Raw genomic sequence first — 15,964 nt, 5'->3', positions numbered from 1 at the left:
AATCAGTAGAATTAAAATTGAAAAATTGTCTATTCGTCATTCTTGGAAGAGTCGCACTGGAGTAGCCAAAAAACCGCATGTGGCTAGCGAGCCGTAGTTTGTCGACCACTGATATAGTGTGAATTTTTGATAAAAATATACTGTTAAAGAAACGAAAAAAGATTTAAGTTCATAGCATAGCGTAGAGATAATTGTATTAAAATTATTTTAATACCAATTATGAATACCAATTATAAAAACCATTGGTTTGAATTATGAAAAAGATGTCTGGAACAGTATGAAAAAAATGTACGCGAGACAAAGACACCTTACAAAAAATAATTAGGAGAACTTGGTAAAGGAAATAGTAAATTTCAACTACTTTGAAAAATGACGAGAAATAAATAACGCATTAAAATTGGAAGGTTTCCATACCGGTTATGACGAATCATTAACGTTTCGATTAATTCAAACTTTAACACACAAGAATTGACATTTAGCCAGAATAATTATGAAAAACATAAGATTTAAGTTTAGCGTATAAGTGTTTGCAATCCAATTTAGGGGAATAAAAGTTACAAATTCATACGAATTATTGTATTTGACGCTTAAAATTGTGTTGACTTAACGCTGTACTAAATTGTAAACATTAACTACAAAATAATTCATTGACTGAAAGTTTTTACGGTACAAATTATGGCGGATAGTAAAGTCAGCGTAGGAAAGCCACTCCTTATATTAATATACACACACACAACACGCACAAATACACACACATACTGTTTTAGGCTTGACTTAAATATTTAAAATTTTTTAGCTCATTAATCTTCCAAACTGGAAGGAAAAAAATCTTTAAAAAAATGCAACTAAAAGTTACTTTTCTTCTATGGGTTCAAGCAGTGCTGGCTGATGCTCTTCAATTACCAACATTCATATGGGATCCTAGAAATAAAATGTATGTTTTTGTTTTTTTAAAACTAGACTTAAGGCTGGATGATTTTAGAAATACTGATAATAATGCGTTTTAACTACATTATTTCTTATATATGTAAATATGTTTAAATTACATAGTTACTTTTATACTTTAGGAAAATGTTTTTTTTATATTTTAGTTTTTACTTTTATATTTTAGGAAAATGTTTTTTAAATTAGGGGGAATTCAAGATATTAGAGGGCGATCAAAATGAAAATATTTTTTTGAAAATATTTTTTTCTTGGTCATTTTTTATTTATACTTTTTCATTAAAAGAATCATCAGCTTCTTTGTTTATTTTGGAGTAAAGCAATAATTACAAGAGGAAAAAAAGAATCTCTATTATACAAGAGGCTAAGTAAATTAGTTAATTATGATAAAAAATTCATTTGAATTGTTGTATAATGATAATGTAATGTCATAATATTATGCAATACTATGGATAACTCTTTGTTTTCTGGTGTACTTGAGAAAGAGCTAAAGAGTACAACAGTAAAGATCTTTTTTACCAGTTTCTCAAAAAATCTTATACTTTAAACTTTATTTTTCGATCTCTTCGAGTTTTTTTTATATATTTATGTCAAGTTGTTTACATATTTTATATTTAAGTAAATAGTTTGTGTATTTACTTGGTTGTTACTTATTTATTCAGAATTTAATGAAATTCTATAGGAATATGTAACTAATTATAGATTATTAAATCTATGTGGGTTGAATATAAAGTGGGAAAAAAAATTATTAAAGATAAAAGGAAGGGAAAGTTATTCAGATCAAGAAAAAACAAACTTTTTACCATTAATGAAACTAAACCGTCAGTCACATTCTTTAACACATTGTCTACAAAAAAAAACACTAGTTTTACATAATTACTAAGTCTGCTACCAATTTTAATTTTTTTTTTTTTTTTAATTTAATTTATTTACAAAATTACAAATTCTCCTACCAATATTTAAATTTTTAAGAGACATGAAGAAGGAGTCTTTGAATGCATTTTAGGTTTAGTCAAAACACCTTTGGTCAAAACAGGACTTCAAGTAATGTCAGATAAGAATATTCTCAAGAACCTAATGAAAATGGACCAGAAGCATTCATATTTGAAAAGAAGCAAATACAGGGGAACAGTTAAAGACAAAGCAAGTTAAAGAGATTCTTTTTTTGAGAAATTGCTTTAAGAAAGATGAAAAAAACTGCAGAGGAGACTGCAAAAATAGCTAAAACAGATATAAAGATGACCATGGAAGAATCCCCTTATCCCTGTATAATTGATTTTAATGGCAAGATTTTTTTTGTGAATCAGGGAAAAAGACTGAAAAATAAGATTAGCTGTGCTTGTAAACATTGAGGGAGAATGATATCTTCTTAGAGTACCTGCTATAAAATCTTCTTCAATTGAAAATCTGTATCTAGGAATCATAAAAAATACTAGAATACGATCTCATTTCAAAAGTTTGTGGGCTATGTTTTGATACAACTTTAAGCAACACTGGTTTTAACAAAGGTTCACTTATTAAAATTGCAAAAGAGGTAGATAAACACCTTCTACTGCCCTGTAGGCATCATATCACTGAGCTTATAATAATTTATTTCTGTAAAGCAGTGACCAAAGAGAAAAGTGTAAGACCCAATTATATTGCCAATTTCAAATAAAGGTGAACTAGAGCTGTTCATTATGCTAGATTTTTGAGCAAGAATCTATAATACCTCAAGCTTAAACATTTATTCAAGCAACTGAAGTTTGTGCTGAAAAACAGTAAGCTGTAAACAGATTTGAAACTCATCAGTGAGTTTATAGCATGCTTTTACACAAGGTAGTATTTTCAAGAACATGAAGACATTTGAGCTCCTGCCTCTGATCTAGATGCTATTTTTCAGATGAAGGAATATATGAAAGTTTGCCCCAAACCTGGAAAATATTTCTATGGAGAAAAAGTAGCCATTGTTTTCCTTTCAGATGCCAGACTTTTTTCAAACATAGAAACAAATATCAGGGAGATATGATCACTGCAGTTGAGAAAATAAAAACACCAACTCTCCTTTGGTTGATATATTTTCTTATCTAATGTTTTGAATGATAGGATTGGGTGATCAGAGAGTCAGAGATTGGTTGTCACTTCCACCCTAATATTGGTATTCAGAGTCCTCATTTCAGAATTTTGAACAGTTTTCATGCACAGATGTCAAAAGAGGATGAAAAGTATAACCAAATAATAACTGAAGACAAAAGTCAACTTTCAAAGTTCCAAGTGGGAGAAGAAGAAGGATTAAAAAGAATAAACTGTCATAAAAACTTGATGTCACTCAACAAACTGAAAAAAACAGTAAGATGATAGAAAGGAGATTATAACTCAATTTAACATGGTAAATTATAGTTTTTTTGTTGATGGTACTTTTAAAGATTATTTTAATGATAAATTTCTTATTGAGTTCAATAGTTTATGTGTTTTATGCTGTTTACAGTAACTATAGTGTACCCTCATATCTTCTAGATAAACTATTTGAAAGCCTTAAATTTTGTTCATTTTTTAAAAAGCTTTTTAAAGAGGATTAAGAATTTTCACTAGCTGTCCATCTAAATGAATTTTAGGTATGCAAAAGCATAGTTAATTGATTTATTTAACTTCTTGTGTAATAGAAATTGTTTTCTTCTTCTTGTTTTATTCCTAAGTAAGCAAAATGTTTGATGATCTTTTTAAGTAAAAAAAGATAGAAAACACATGACCAAGAAAAAAATTTTCATTTTTATTGTCCTCAAACACCCTGAATTCACCTTATTTTCTTATCCTGAAGGACATATTCTAAAGACTTTACTCTTAAGGAAGAATTAAAAGTTGTAGTAAAATGTTCCTAAAGCATTCTTTAGGAACATTTTATCAGCTTAATTCAAATTTAGTTTATAATTTCTATTTGATTTTTATATCAAACAACATTTTCTCTGTTTAAAAAACATTGTTGGAAAAGAATCTGATTATTTTTTCTTCTTTTAAGTTTCCATGGAGATGTATGCGCTGGCCAGTATGCAAAAATCTCAGTGAACTATGAAGCAACAATCTACTTTACTTGTCCCCATGAAGCTCTGAGCAATGATGTACTTGCAGGAGATTTTACTAAAAAGAAATCTATGTATGAAAATATGTTTCTTGTTTCCAAAGAGGAATTTGATAATTGTGAGATTGAAGAAAAATCCAAAGAGAAGAGGCAACCAGTTTTGAAGTGTGACACTCCAGAAGACACCTCACAAATCAAATTTGTTAGTTTTTATATCTTTGATGTCAAGTCAAGTCTCAGATATCAATTTAAAGTTAATACAACTTATTACTTTATCGGTAATTATAAAATGTTTCTTTGTTTATTGCTGTTTATGCTATTTACATTTGTAATAACTTTTTGTGTGTGCTGTTTGTTAAAATCTTTATAAGGAATAAATATGTAAGTTGAGTTTATTTTTTCATCAAGTGTTGTTTTAATAATTTAAGTTTTTAAAAAAATTTGACAAAAAAGCAAAAGAATAGAAACTTAAAAAACTACTTTAGCAACATCAAATGGCGAGAAAAGTGGTTTAGAAAATCTTAAAGGTGGCAGGTGCAAAGAAAACAATATGAAACTAGCTATGCATGTACGAGGTATCACTGTAATATGTTTATTTCTATCCTTAAATATGTTCAATTATAAAGTTCTCTAAAGAAATTAGCTAACTACACATACACATTTGTTATTTAGCTCAAAATGATGATAGTCCAAGAAATGACCATATGTGCTTTGAACCCAAAAAGGTGTCAAATATTGAAACTGAATCTCCGACTACTACAAGAGATGCAACAAACATTTACTACACTTCAGAATCTTCTACTCTTTCAGGAGAGCAAATGATTCAGCCTCCAGTGGCAGCAGCTTCTACTAATTCTAATGGCAAAACAGCGAATTCAAATTCAATCAATTCAAATTCAATCCATTCAAATTCAATCAATTCAAATTCAATGAATAACAAAAATTTAAAAGAAACAATATTTCTTTTAAGTATTGGTTTTTTTTCAGGCATAATTGTAATGACAGTTTTTTACTTGGCAGTAAAGAAGTGGAATGAAAGATGGTAATAAATTGATATTTTTTAAACTTAATTTATTTGTAACTTATCACTTTGAACCACAGAGACCAAATTAATCAAAACATTACCAGTTTAGAATTGTTCTATACTTAAAAACATCTTTAGAAGTTTTCGAGCTAAAGTTTGAATCACTTTTAAGTAATTAAATATGGTTGCTAAAACACTTAAACTTCACTAAAAACTTCAATATTTATTGAAGGTATTACTATTTGCAGTCTTCAGTATGATTTGAAAAAGCTTTTATCTCATAGAATAGCAAAAACTTGTGTAAAAAAAAAAAAATTAATTTTTAACATATGTTCCTCCTAATACAATCCCTTTGAACAACATTACAAAACCATAAATACCGAAATAAAGGCTTTTTCTTGTCTCACTGTGAGATATTGCAGAAACAACCACTTTATTGTTTTTAAAGAAAAATATCAATTATGAAAGCACTGTCACTGTCCTTGTCTACACGTTAAATCTTCTCTCGGTAGGTTTTAATTTGAACAACTAAAAGGTTAAACTTAAAAAAGGTTGGGTAAAAACTTCCAATTTATTGAAAATTTTTTCTTCTAAATGCTATTCAAGATCTTGAATTGATGTAAGTTTTCTTTTTTTTTTCTTGGGCTGTAGGTAAAAAACCTGAGGTGTTGCTATTTATCAACTCTAATATGCTTTAGGATTTTGTTGGAAGTAGATATCCTAAATTAATTAAAACTCTCCAGTTAGTAATGAATATGGAGTATCTGAACTTTCATTCTATGTATATGTCACACATCCTTGGATGTATTACAATGAAGCTAATCAGTTTTAACTCTGAAAGAAGCAAACGGGTGTCTCGTTTCAAATGTTAGGATTAGGTAAAAAAAGTTTTTCGCCGATAAACAATTTAAATTGCGGTTTTGATTAAAAAAAAAAAAAAATCTGAATAATATTTAGCTTTTTTTCAAAATTTCTTAACATCTGTTTCTCAAAGGAGTTTTTCTCAAGACATTTCCTGATTTAATCGTATCATTTCAAGCAAGACACCCGTTATTTTTTTAATTTTAAATTCAACATGATTTTTATAACCCATGGTTTCGTTACTAAGTTTAAATTTTTTTTATCGATTGTTTAACAGTTTTTTAAGTTCACACTTTTTAATCATCCTTTTTAAATTAAAAAGGATGATTAAAAAGTTATGTTAAAAATTTTAACATAAAAATTTCGATTTCAAAAATTTTTATTAATGATCAATAACAATAATACTAAACTAATAATCAAGGTGATACGCCATAAAACCCAGCAGTCTGCTTCACAGTGAAAAGGTTTGTTTTGTTACTGAAGATTTATATTTATGTTGTTTTTTTACTTTCTCTCTACAGTTCCAAACGTAACGATGTAAAGAAGATGGTTTCAAATCCAAACCAAGAAATCCAAAACCAATTGTTTATCGATAATTTAGCATATCGACGTTCTACCGAGGTTGAACACCCGTTAATTGAAAGATCAGCTCTCTCAACTGAAAAAAATCCCAATATTCACTTAAACGTTTAGATATGTTTGTGCCCAAAAATGGACCTTTTTTTTATGATGCTTTTTGTTTTGTTTATACTGTAAATTATCAATTCTAAGAATTTTTTTAAATATTTTTATACGAAAATTTTTGCACTAAGTGCAAATGAGAGCCCCTTATTTTAGGAGTTTCTTTTCATAATTACAAATCTCTATATTTTCTCTTATTTCGTTATTTCGAAATCTCTAAGTTTCTAATTACCAGTCTGTTTGAAGTTCGTGTTTAGATTAAAAATCATAGACGGAGATTTATATTATATATCTGTGGAATGGAGCTAAAAGGACTAATATCAACAACCCTTATTTTCAGTAATTAGCATTAGAGCATTAAACAGACAATTATTATTATTATTATTATTATTATTATTATTATTATTATTATTATTATTATTATTATTATTATTATTATTATTATTATTATTATTATTATTATTATTATTATTACTATTATTACTATTATTATTATTATTATTACTATTATTATTATTATTATTAATATTATTATTACTATTATTATTATTATTATTATTATTATTATTATTATTATTATTATTATTATTATTATTATTATTATTACTATTATTATTATTATTATCATCATTTTTATTATCATTATTTTTATTATCATTATTTTAATTATCATTATTATTACTTAAATTTTAGATTTTAAAATTTTAAATAATCTTTTAACAGCTTGCTTACTTGTACCACAAGTAAGCAAACTGTTAAAATATTATTTCACAAAATTACCTTTTAAATTACGCTACCAAGCCACAGTTATGTAAAACATTTGTATATAGATATATTTATTACCCAGTTTTTGCTGCGCTTTTCAACCCCAGAGGAACAAGCTTGAACACTTTCTTAAGAGTCTTTTAAATAATTTTCTATAAATTTTTAGGCTGCCATTTCTCTGGCTAGCGTCTATTCTAGATAAAAAGACGAAATCAAACAGATAACGCTTTTTCTTATGCCTCTGATAGGAAAGTTCTACATAATTTGCTAATTATTGTTGTACAAAATAATTAAAACCTTGAATTTTTCTTATCCTCAGTGAACAATCTTACAACACCAACATAATTTGTGTGTTACACCAACACAATAGAAGATAGACCTGCAACACAATATGTGTGTTGCACGTCTCTCTTCTGATTCACAAGCCTTATTCTAGTCACATATACTTCTTATTCGCTGGACTTGGACTTCCTTTAGCTGTATGAAATTAGTTCTGTATCTTCATATTTGGTATTAAATCCACCAGTTTCCAAAAACCCAAGATTTTGGTATTAAAAAAATCCACCAAGTGGTATTTTTAAAAAATCATCTTTTCTCAGATTTTAATCTTTTGCAATTTTAAACCTGCTATAACCTCCCCCCCCCCCTTTCCCTCAAAATAAAAACTACGATCACAAAGGATTAAATCATGTCTATATAATTCGATTAAGTTCATTTTTTTCAAAATGTATTTATTAGTGTTTACAAAAAAAAAGCGGCTTTTTTCTGTTGGTTTAGGATGGTTAATCAAGGCAATTTCTGATTTGCATTTTCTTTAAGCATGTAACAATGGGTTCTTTTAACTGTTTTTTTTCGATACGAATTTTGTCGTCGAAGTCCGGAAAATATTTTTCGGTTCTCCTCATGTACGTCATTAGCCATAAATTAGAGCTCACTATTTTTTTTTTTTTTAAATCCTGTTTGATTGAAATTATTTTAAAAACTATTATACTTTTTCAATATTTTATTAGTATTAAATAACAAGTATCATGTTTACTGTTTAATAGACATGTGGTTTCCTTAAAATTTATTTTGTACTCCTTATAAATAATTTGTTAATAATTACTACAAAATTTTTATTTTTTATGTTAGTCAAAAGTTAAGGCTCACTGCTTTATTTTTAAAATTTACGTAATATATTCATAACTTTTTTCAATAATTTTGATTTTATTATCATCTGCATTTAGTATTTCTGATATTTTTTTGTTTTTTGTTTTAAATAGTACTAATAAAAACTCGAATAAATTAAATAACAAAAAAGTTACAAAATGAGCAAAGAAATACAGCATGAAACTCCAAAATCACGGTCGAGAATCTCTGAAAAAACAAGTTACGAATCAATTTTTCTTCGAAACCAAGGACTATCTCATTGTCAAATAGCAAATAAGTTAAATATTGCATATTCAATTGTTGCACGTATTTTAAAACGTTTTACTGAATCAGGTGACAATAACGATCGGAGACGATCTGGTCGGCCAGCTGTAACAACACAAAGAGATGAACGTTTATTAATTCGTTTAATGAAACATGACAGAAAATTATCGTCAAGCGCTCTCTGCCATAAATTAAAAAAATACATCTGGAATAAAAGTGAGTTCTAGAACTGTTAAAAGAATTCTTCATAGAAATAATTATATGTGGCGATCTGCATGCAAGAACCCAAGACTTTCAAAGAAACAGCAAAAAGCAAGGATTGCATGGTGCAATCAACATAAAAATTGGCCTGATTACAAGCGGCAAAATATTATATTCTCTGACGAAATTAATGTTGAGGTAAATATGCGAAAATGCCGTGTTATACTAAGACGATCACCTAAAGAGAGATTTGATTCGAATTGTACATTAAAACGAACTAAGCAAAGTAGTGGGAGTACAGGCATTTGGGCCTGCATGAATTATGCAGGACTTGGATGCTATCAATTATTTGAAGGTAGACTTAATGCTGATAGATATATTGAAATTTTAGATAATTGCTTTCTTCTCTCAATTGATATATTTAAAGAAGAAAACAGTAATATCATATATCAACAAGATGGTGCGCCATGCCATGCAGCAAAAATATGCAAACAATGGTTTGTCGACAACCAAATATGATAATGTCTTGGCCTGCTAACAGCCCTAACTTAAACTGTATAGAAATTTTATGGTCATGGTTAGATCATCATCTTGGAAAAATCGAAATTTTAAATGTTTAGCAATTAAAAATTGAAATAAGGAATCTGCTTGACAATGTGCTTAAAGAAGTAACTCAAAATCTTGTAAATTCGATGCCAAAGAGAGTAAACTAATGCTTACATGAGAAAGGAGGTTCTACAAAATATTAGAATGCTTTTTTTAATGGTTTTCCATTTGTAAATTGTTGTTCTTATATGTTATTTGTAATATAACCTTAACTTTTGTCCAAACTTTTTTTCAAAATAATATAATATGTTTCATTATTTTTCTTTTTTTTGGTATCAAGACCATTATGTTTAAACTTATTTTTTTGATTTCCATAATGTATATAGATTTTATTTATAATATTAAAAAATAAAATATAAAAAATAAGATTTGTTTTCAATTCATTTTATTTTGAATTAATGTTTTATTAAAAAAAAAAAAAAAGTGAGCTCTAATTTATGGCCAATGATGTATATATATATATATATATATATATATATATATATATATATATATATATATATATATATATATATATATATATATATATATACATATATATATAAGATATATATAAGATCTTTACGTTATTTATTACTGTTCGATTGACAAGGGGAAGCCCCCACTCGAAATGATCATCACATAAAAATAAATTCATATAAAATATTTTTGCCAATTTTTCTGATGTCAGGTATTTTTAACGTAAGTAGATCTTGCTTCACTACAACAAACAAATCAACAAATCAACTAAAAACATGAAAATAACAAACTAAAATAATTTTTAAATAAAAAAAAACTTGCAATTAGTTTTGAAGGAGTTAAGAGACCTTCTCTGATTAGTAGGTCAATATATCGACCTACTATCCAGAGAATTCTTAGATTAACAGATTCCAAAAGTCAAAGTTTCTTTTAATAATGATCCCATTTGTTAAATTGCTTTATGTAATCCAACTAGAAACTTGCCGCCACTTATTTTATGATACTTTGAAAAATGTCGCTCTAATGGATCACTTTGGAAACGTGAGGTAAGAACATAATTATATCCTTCAAATAAAGAGTGGTGACAAAACAATGAGATTGCGTTTAAAAGGGCGTAACTCCTTTATTTCAAAAGATCTTTTTTTCAAATTAAAAAAGTATTAGCTAGAGAATTTTTCAAGCTTTAAAAATGTCTATTTATCTTCTATAACTCCATTTCTAAGAATATTATCGATTCGACCTTTTACCAATTCTGTAAGAATCTGTATGCCAGTAAAATTTATCTTAATCAAACAATACTTTATTTTTTTGCAAATTTGATCAATACTTTCTGCTTACCAGTTGTTCATGTATACTTCTTTCAATTCAGATCATTTGCATCTCGTCCTTATTTTACGATTTTTGTTACACTATTTCTAATGGAATCTTTTGCTTTTCTTTTGCATTTAATATCTGTGTGTTTCTTCAATGTTTTGCAAATAAAAGACTGCACAAACGTTTTCCAGCTGCTTACTTCTGTGAGACGTCCATCCTTGTGGTCAAACAGGGTCTTCAGCTTAGTAATGTTTTTTTTCGTTATTTTTCAGCGACCACGACCACTTCCTTTAACTCGTTGAGTTCCAATTCCATTTTCTGCGGTATATGGTTGCTTTTGGTAGTTTTTCTACTTTAAAATTACAATAAGTGTGATATTTACCATGTTGCTTTATATCCATGTAAAAACCATACACAAGTTCACAGAGAAGCTCTTGCTTAGATTTTGTTTATTTTCATTTTCGATCGTTAAATTTTAATTGTTTATTTTTTTACAAATTTAAAACTAGAATAAATTTGCAATAAAATACACACAATATATCATATAACTTATAGAATTACTAAATGCAAATTTAAATTGATTGTAGTCTCATTTTTTGTCATCACCCGTTAGAAGATCTTTAATTCGACCAGAAGTACTTTGCGGAATTATTATTACTAGTTCTTTAGAAGTCTGAGTTGTGAGAAAATATAAATCAGTGGAACTGTACCGTAGATTTTGCCACTATTGAACACAGTGAGCAAGAGCACGTAGAAATTGTGGCTTCTCATCCCTTCATAACAGCTACATTTCCTAGAATATTATTAGTTCATTTCTTTTTTGAATTGGATACTACCCCCATAAATTAAAGAGTTTTTAAAATTTTGATGCTGAGTATTCATTAGGAAAATAATTTTGAATTGCAGCTGAAGTTGTTTCAAGAAATATATTAAATGCCAAGTTGACATCTTGTTTATTGTTACCTGGATATAGAGTCTTTTACATGTCTTTTTACTAATTTACATGTCTTTCTTAAGTTTGCTGAAAGAGTTTTATCTTTTTCATGTACAGTATGAAACAAAGCTAAAGAGATATCCACTGCAGAAACTTTCATATTAAAACCGTAACCAGTGAACTTAAATGCTGGGAAAAAGAACTTTTTAGAACTAACCAAATAATTTCTTAAGTTTTTAAGCAAATGCACAGCCATACAAGCAAATATCATACATCAGATAAGCTTTATGATTATAAGTGATAAAAAAATTTTCTTCTGGTTTCTCTGACCCAAAAATGCTGAACAATTTTGAATAAGATGAGATACTTTTCAAATGGTTTTTAGATGGTTTTCAGATGGTTATCCAGAGACATTAGTCTCTGGGATGACTTTAATCACATAAGGTATTGATTTCTTGAGGCTTTTTTAAAATTTAATTTTTATAACAATTATAAAAACAATTACTCTCTTTAACTTGTCCAGTTCATCTACCACTGTGGTATTCAAAAGATTGCTGCAGATTTCACCAAAAAGGATAACACAATAATTGCTTACTTTGAACTCATTTAATAATAACTTTTATTTATTTTATTGAATCAATTCTACCTGATACTAACTTCTTTAACAGTGATTTGACGGTAAAGGAGGTTGTTCCTAAAGATGAAAATAAACTTGAGATGATGAATACATTTACAAAAAGTAACACTTTTTAAGAATATGGAGGATGACCTTTAGATTTGAAAAAGATTAGTTTTAAAAGTTCTTTAACTAAATGATAAATTCCCTTCAACAAGGTTGTGCATATAAAAGACACCAAATTATTTAAAATAGATAAACTTGTGAGCTTACATTTGTTTACTAAACAAATGTGGAAGTAAGAGTGGAGAACTTTTATTATGTAGTTTTAAATGCAAATTATTATCAACTCTTATTGATTTGATAGGAGCAGAGTCTAAAAGAAACAAACAATACTATAAAAGAAAACATTCAAATCTTTGAAAACTAAGTCCATTCAGAGAGTTAGATTTATGAAGCTAACCAATGTTTTTTTTATTTTATCCATTCATTCATTTTATTTTTGAAATGAATAAATCTCATCTGGGATGGTTGAAACTCGCTTAGCTGGTAGTTTACGAAATTTAGAAACTTTAGGTATTATAGAAGATGGAATACAAGTTTCTTCAAAATAAATGGGTGGAACAGGTTTTAACTCATAGTTTAAACCAGTTAACACAGTTTTAATGCATTGCTTCAAAATAATCCATACATATCACTGAATATTTTCTTGTTTCCAATCTTTTCTGTTTATGAATTTAACCCATTTTTCTTCCAAAGTTGTATTTTTGGGGAACTAAAAACAGCTTTACTTGAAAACTAGACTCACTTTTTTTTTAAAGATTCACTTTTTTTATATCTAAGGGAGAGTGGATAGATAATTTGTTGTTTCGTACATCATAAACACGCTTAAGTTTTTATTTTGAGAAGGTTGTTCTGTCTTTTACGAGATTCTGTCTTTTAGCCTTCTATCATCAAAAGTTCAAAGGCCCTTCCATGCGTTTCTAACAATTTAAAAGGTAGATTTTTTCTTACCAAAAAGATAATTAAACTAAAGTTCCCAATCCAGTTCGCGAGGAATCTTCTTAGTACCAGAGGTACGGGTGGCACGTTAAGAAGAGCTTCTTCCAATTTTTTCTCTTCATCAGTTTTAGCTTTGGATACTCTCATTTCCTTCTTTGTAAGCTCATCAAAATTTTGCTTTTTCATGACCTCAAAATTACTTTAGAGGATGTTGGCAGATTTTGGCATTTTTCAATATATTTACAAAAATTTTTTAATAAGAAAGTTTACGTCGATTTCTCGAAGTTTCTTCGATGTTGATGAAAACAAGCCGAAAAATACAAATTAAAAACAACAAGGCACTGATAGAAAAACATTAAGTGAAAATTACTAGTAAATTTTTACATATTAAATAACGCTTAATAGCAAAATAATTTAATTTATTTAAATTACATCGGTGCATTATTCTATCAAAAAATTTTCTGAAAAGTCATTAAATAAGTTCATTCATAAAAATGACCGTTGCTAAAACCTCAGTGAAAAAATTCCGAAAAAAGTTGCCTAAATCGAATCAATCGATTTCTATAACATCTCTATTAACCCTATCCGGTCAACAGGGGTCCAACAGACCCGTCCTGCGGTATATTGTCGTATTGCAGAAGAATTTTACAGCAACATTACAATGCACATTTTTAGTATATGTGGCGTTTTCCACCAAGCTATATACATGAGTTAAAAAGGTATTTTATTTTTAGTGACGTAGCCGGCCAACAGGGATCCATTGAACCCCGTTCGTAGCCCATATATACATAATAGCACAAAGTAGTAAGCAAATGCCAAATGCGGCTGTCTCGTTGTTCCTGGCATATAAGATAAAGTTTCCTACGTACTAAAGAAACATAAAGTGATTCTGCTATTGTCAACGATGCACCATGAGTCAGGTGTGGATACAGTAAATGTCTTCAAGCCTGACGTTCTACAATGAGACTAAGAGTGGTGTAGACTCACTGGATCAGCTCGTTCACCCATACTCCTGTAAACAGCGCACAAATTGCTGGCCATTTGCTTATCTTATAAACAGCCGAGATGTATGTGGAGTAACAGCATATGTTGTGTGGATTGTTACATATTCCCACTGGCGCAAAAGAGGTCATTCTCTGCGACACCACTTTCTGAGAGAGTTATCCGATTTGCTAGTGTAGCTACTCTTTGAACGCAGGAATTTGACTGGTCTGCAGAAGTTTACACGGTTAGTAATATCTGCTTACAGTCAACGTAAAACGAGTGATGTTCCTTGCCAGTCACTGCAAGACAAGAAGCTGAAGAAAAGATGCTGCGACATCAGTCTGCATGACAAGGATAGAAAGTCACGTCAGTGCTGCGATTCCTGCAGCAAACATATCTGCAATGAACATTGTACCACACGACATGAATGCATAACCTGTTGTAAGTAGATGAAGACAGTGAACTGTAAACTTTCTCTAACTGTTATGTAGAACAAAACGGAGGCATGCGTTCGTTGGCATTTCAACTTTAACATTGTTGCTTAACATTTCAATGCTCATATTGTGTTGCAATCACATTGCTTTGTGATTTTTTTTGCATATACTTAAATATTTCTTGCTTCAGAAGCAAAGGAATTGTTAGAATTTTGCCAGTTATTCTATGACTATCCATCTCAAACAACTGTTGAACTTTTAGGCCACTTACAGGTTGTCCCCTAATTGCTACTGGGGTGGTCTTAATGTCAATTATTCCACTTGTCAATATTCCCTGTAAATAAATATGATATTTGGGTTACAAACAACGTCGTTATAAGCGTATGACATGATAACACACAGGGGACCCGTTTACGTTACGGTTTTAGGTTGCCCAGATAAGGATTACAAGTCTTTTTTTTTTAACTTCAAATAGTTTACGCAAAGTTTGAAAACACTTTAGAAAAACTTTTGAAAACTTTTGAAGGTCGTTTCTTATCTTTTCGAATGTCTTTGTCTAATGTTTCTTTTTCTGCAAAGCATCTTTAATATTATTTTATTTGTGAGAACCGCTTCGGTGGCATCGGGCCATTGCAACCCACTTTTTAACCATGTTTTATTGCAACCCACTTTGTAAGCATATTTTACACGAAGAATGACAAAAATCGAAAAAATTGCATGGAAATAAATACCCTCGAAATAAAAGAAAAGGGCTCTGTTTTTCGGTCGCATCGGGCCATTGGCCATTAGGCCAATTTTAATTCAAAAGGAATTTTGTTCATTGAATATCTTGTGAAAGGTAAAACAATTATCTCAGAATTTGCATAAACCTTTCGGATAAGCTTGATGCTTGATACGAAAGTGCGTGAATAAAGACTTAGTTTATAAGAGAAAATGTAAAACTTCACAAAATCCTTTTGACGCAAAATTCAATTAACTAAACTTTGTTTTGTATGAAGATGAAAATTTAACAGGAGTGGGTCCCAGTGATTACTTTTTTAAATATATATATATATATATATATATATATATATATATATATATATATATTTAAAAAATCATCTTTGTAGGAAGATTTTTATGGCAGACCAATATTTTGCAGTTCTAGAATTTGGAATCTTCTGGAATCGCACAA

The 15,964-nt window shown here is 28.8% G+C and overlaps 1 protein-coding gene across 1 annotated transcript; it reads left to right on the top strand.

Moving 5' to 3' along the window:
* The first annotated feature begins 459 nt into the window (after positions 1-459).
* LOC149892559 (uncharacterized) lies at positions 460-6,750 on the top strand. Its single transcript, XM_090080628.1, has 5 exons — positions 460-934; positions 3,938-4,275; positions 4,483-4,572; positions 4,670-5,039; positions 6,404-6,750. The coding sequence occupies exons 1-5, from the start codon at positions 840-842 to the stop codon at positions 6,573-6,575; spliced, it is 1,065 nt and encodes a 354-aa protein (XP_089936754.1). The 5' UTR covers positions 460-839; the 3' UTR covers positions 6,576-6,750.
* The last annotated feature ends 9,214 nt before the right edge of the window (positions 6,751-15,964 follow it).

This window comes from Hydra viridissima, unplaced genomic scaffold (assembly GCF_058129835.1).
Source record: "Hydra viridissima isolate aposymbiotic clone 2 unplaced genomic scaffold, HvirCarnegie_v1 scaffold_2, whole genome shotgun sequence".
NCBI classification, from domain to species: domain Eukaryota; kingdom Metazoa; phylum Cnidaria; class Hydrozoa; order Anthoathecata; family Hydridae; genus Hydra; species Hydra viridissima.
This window is presented reverse-complemented; position numbering and strand designations above follow the sequence as displayed.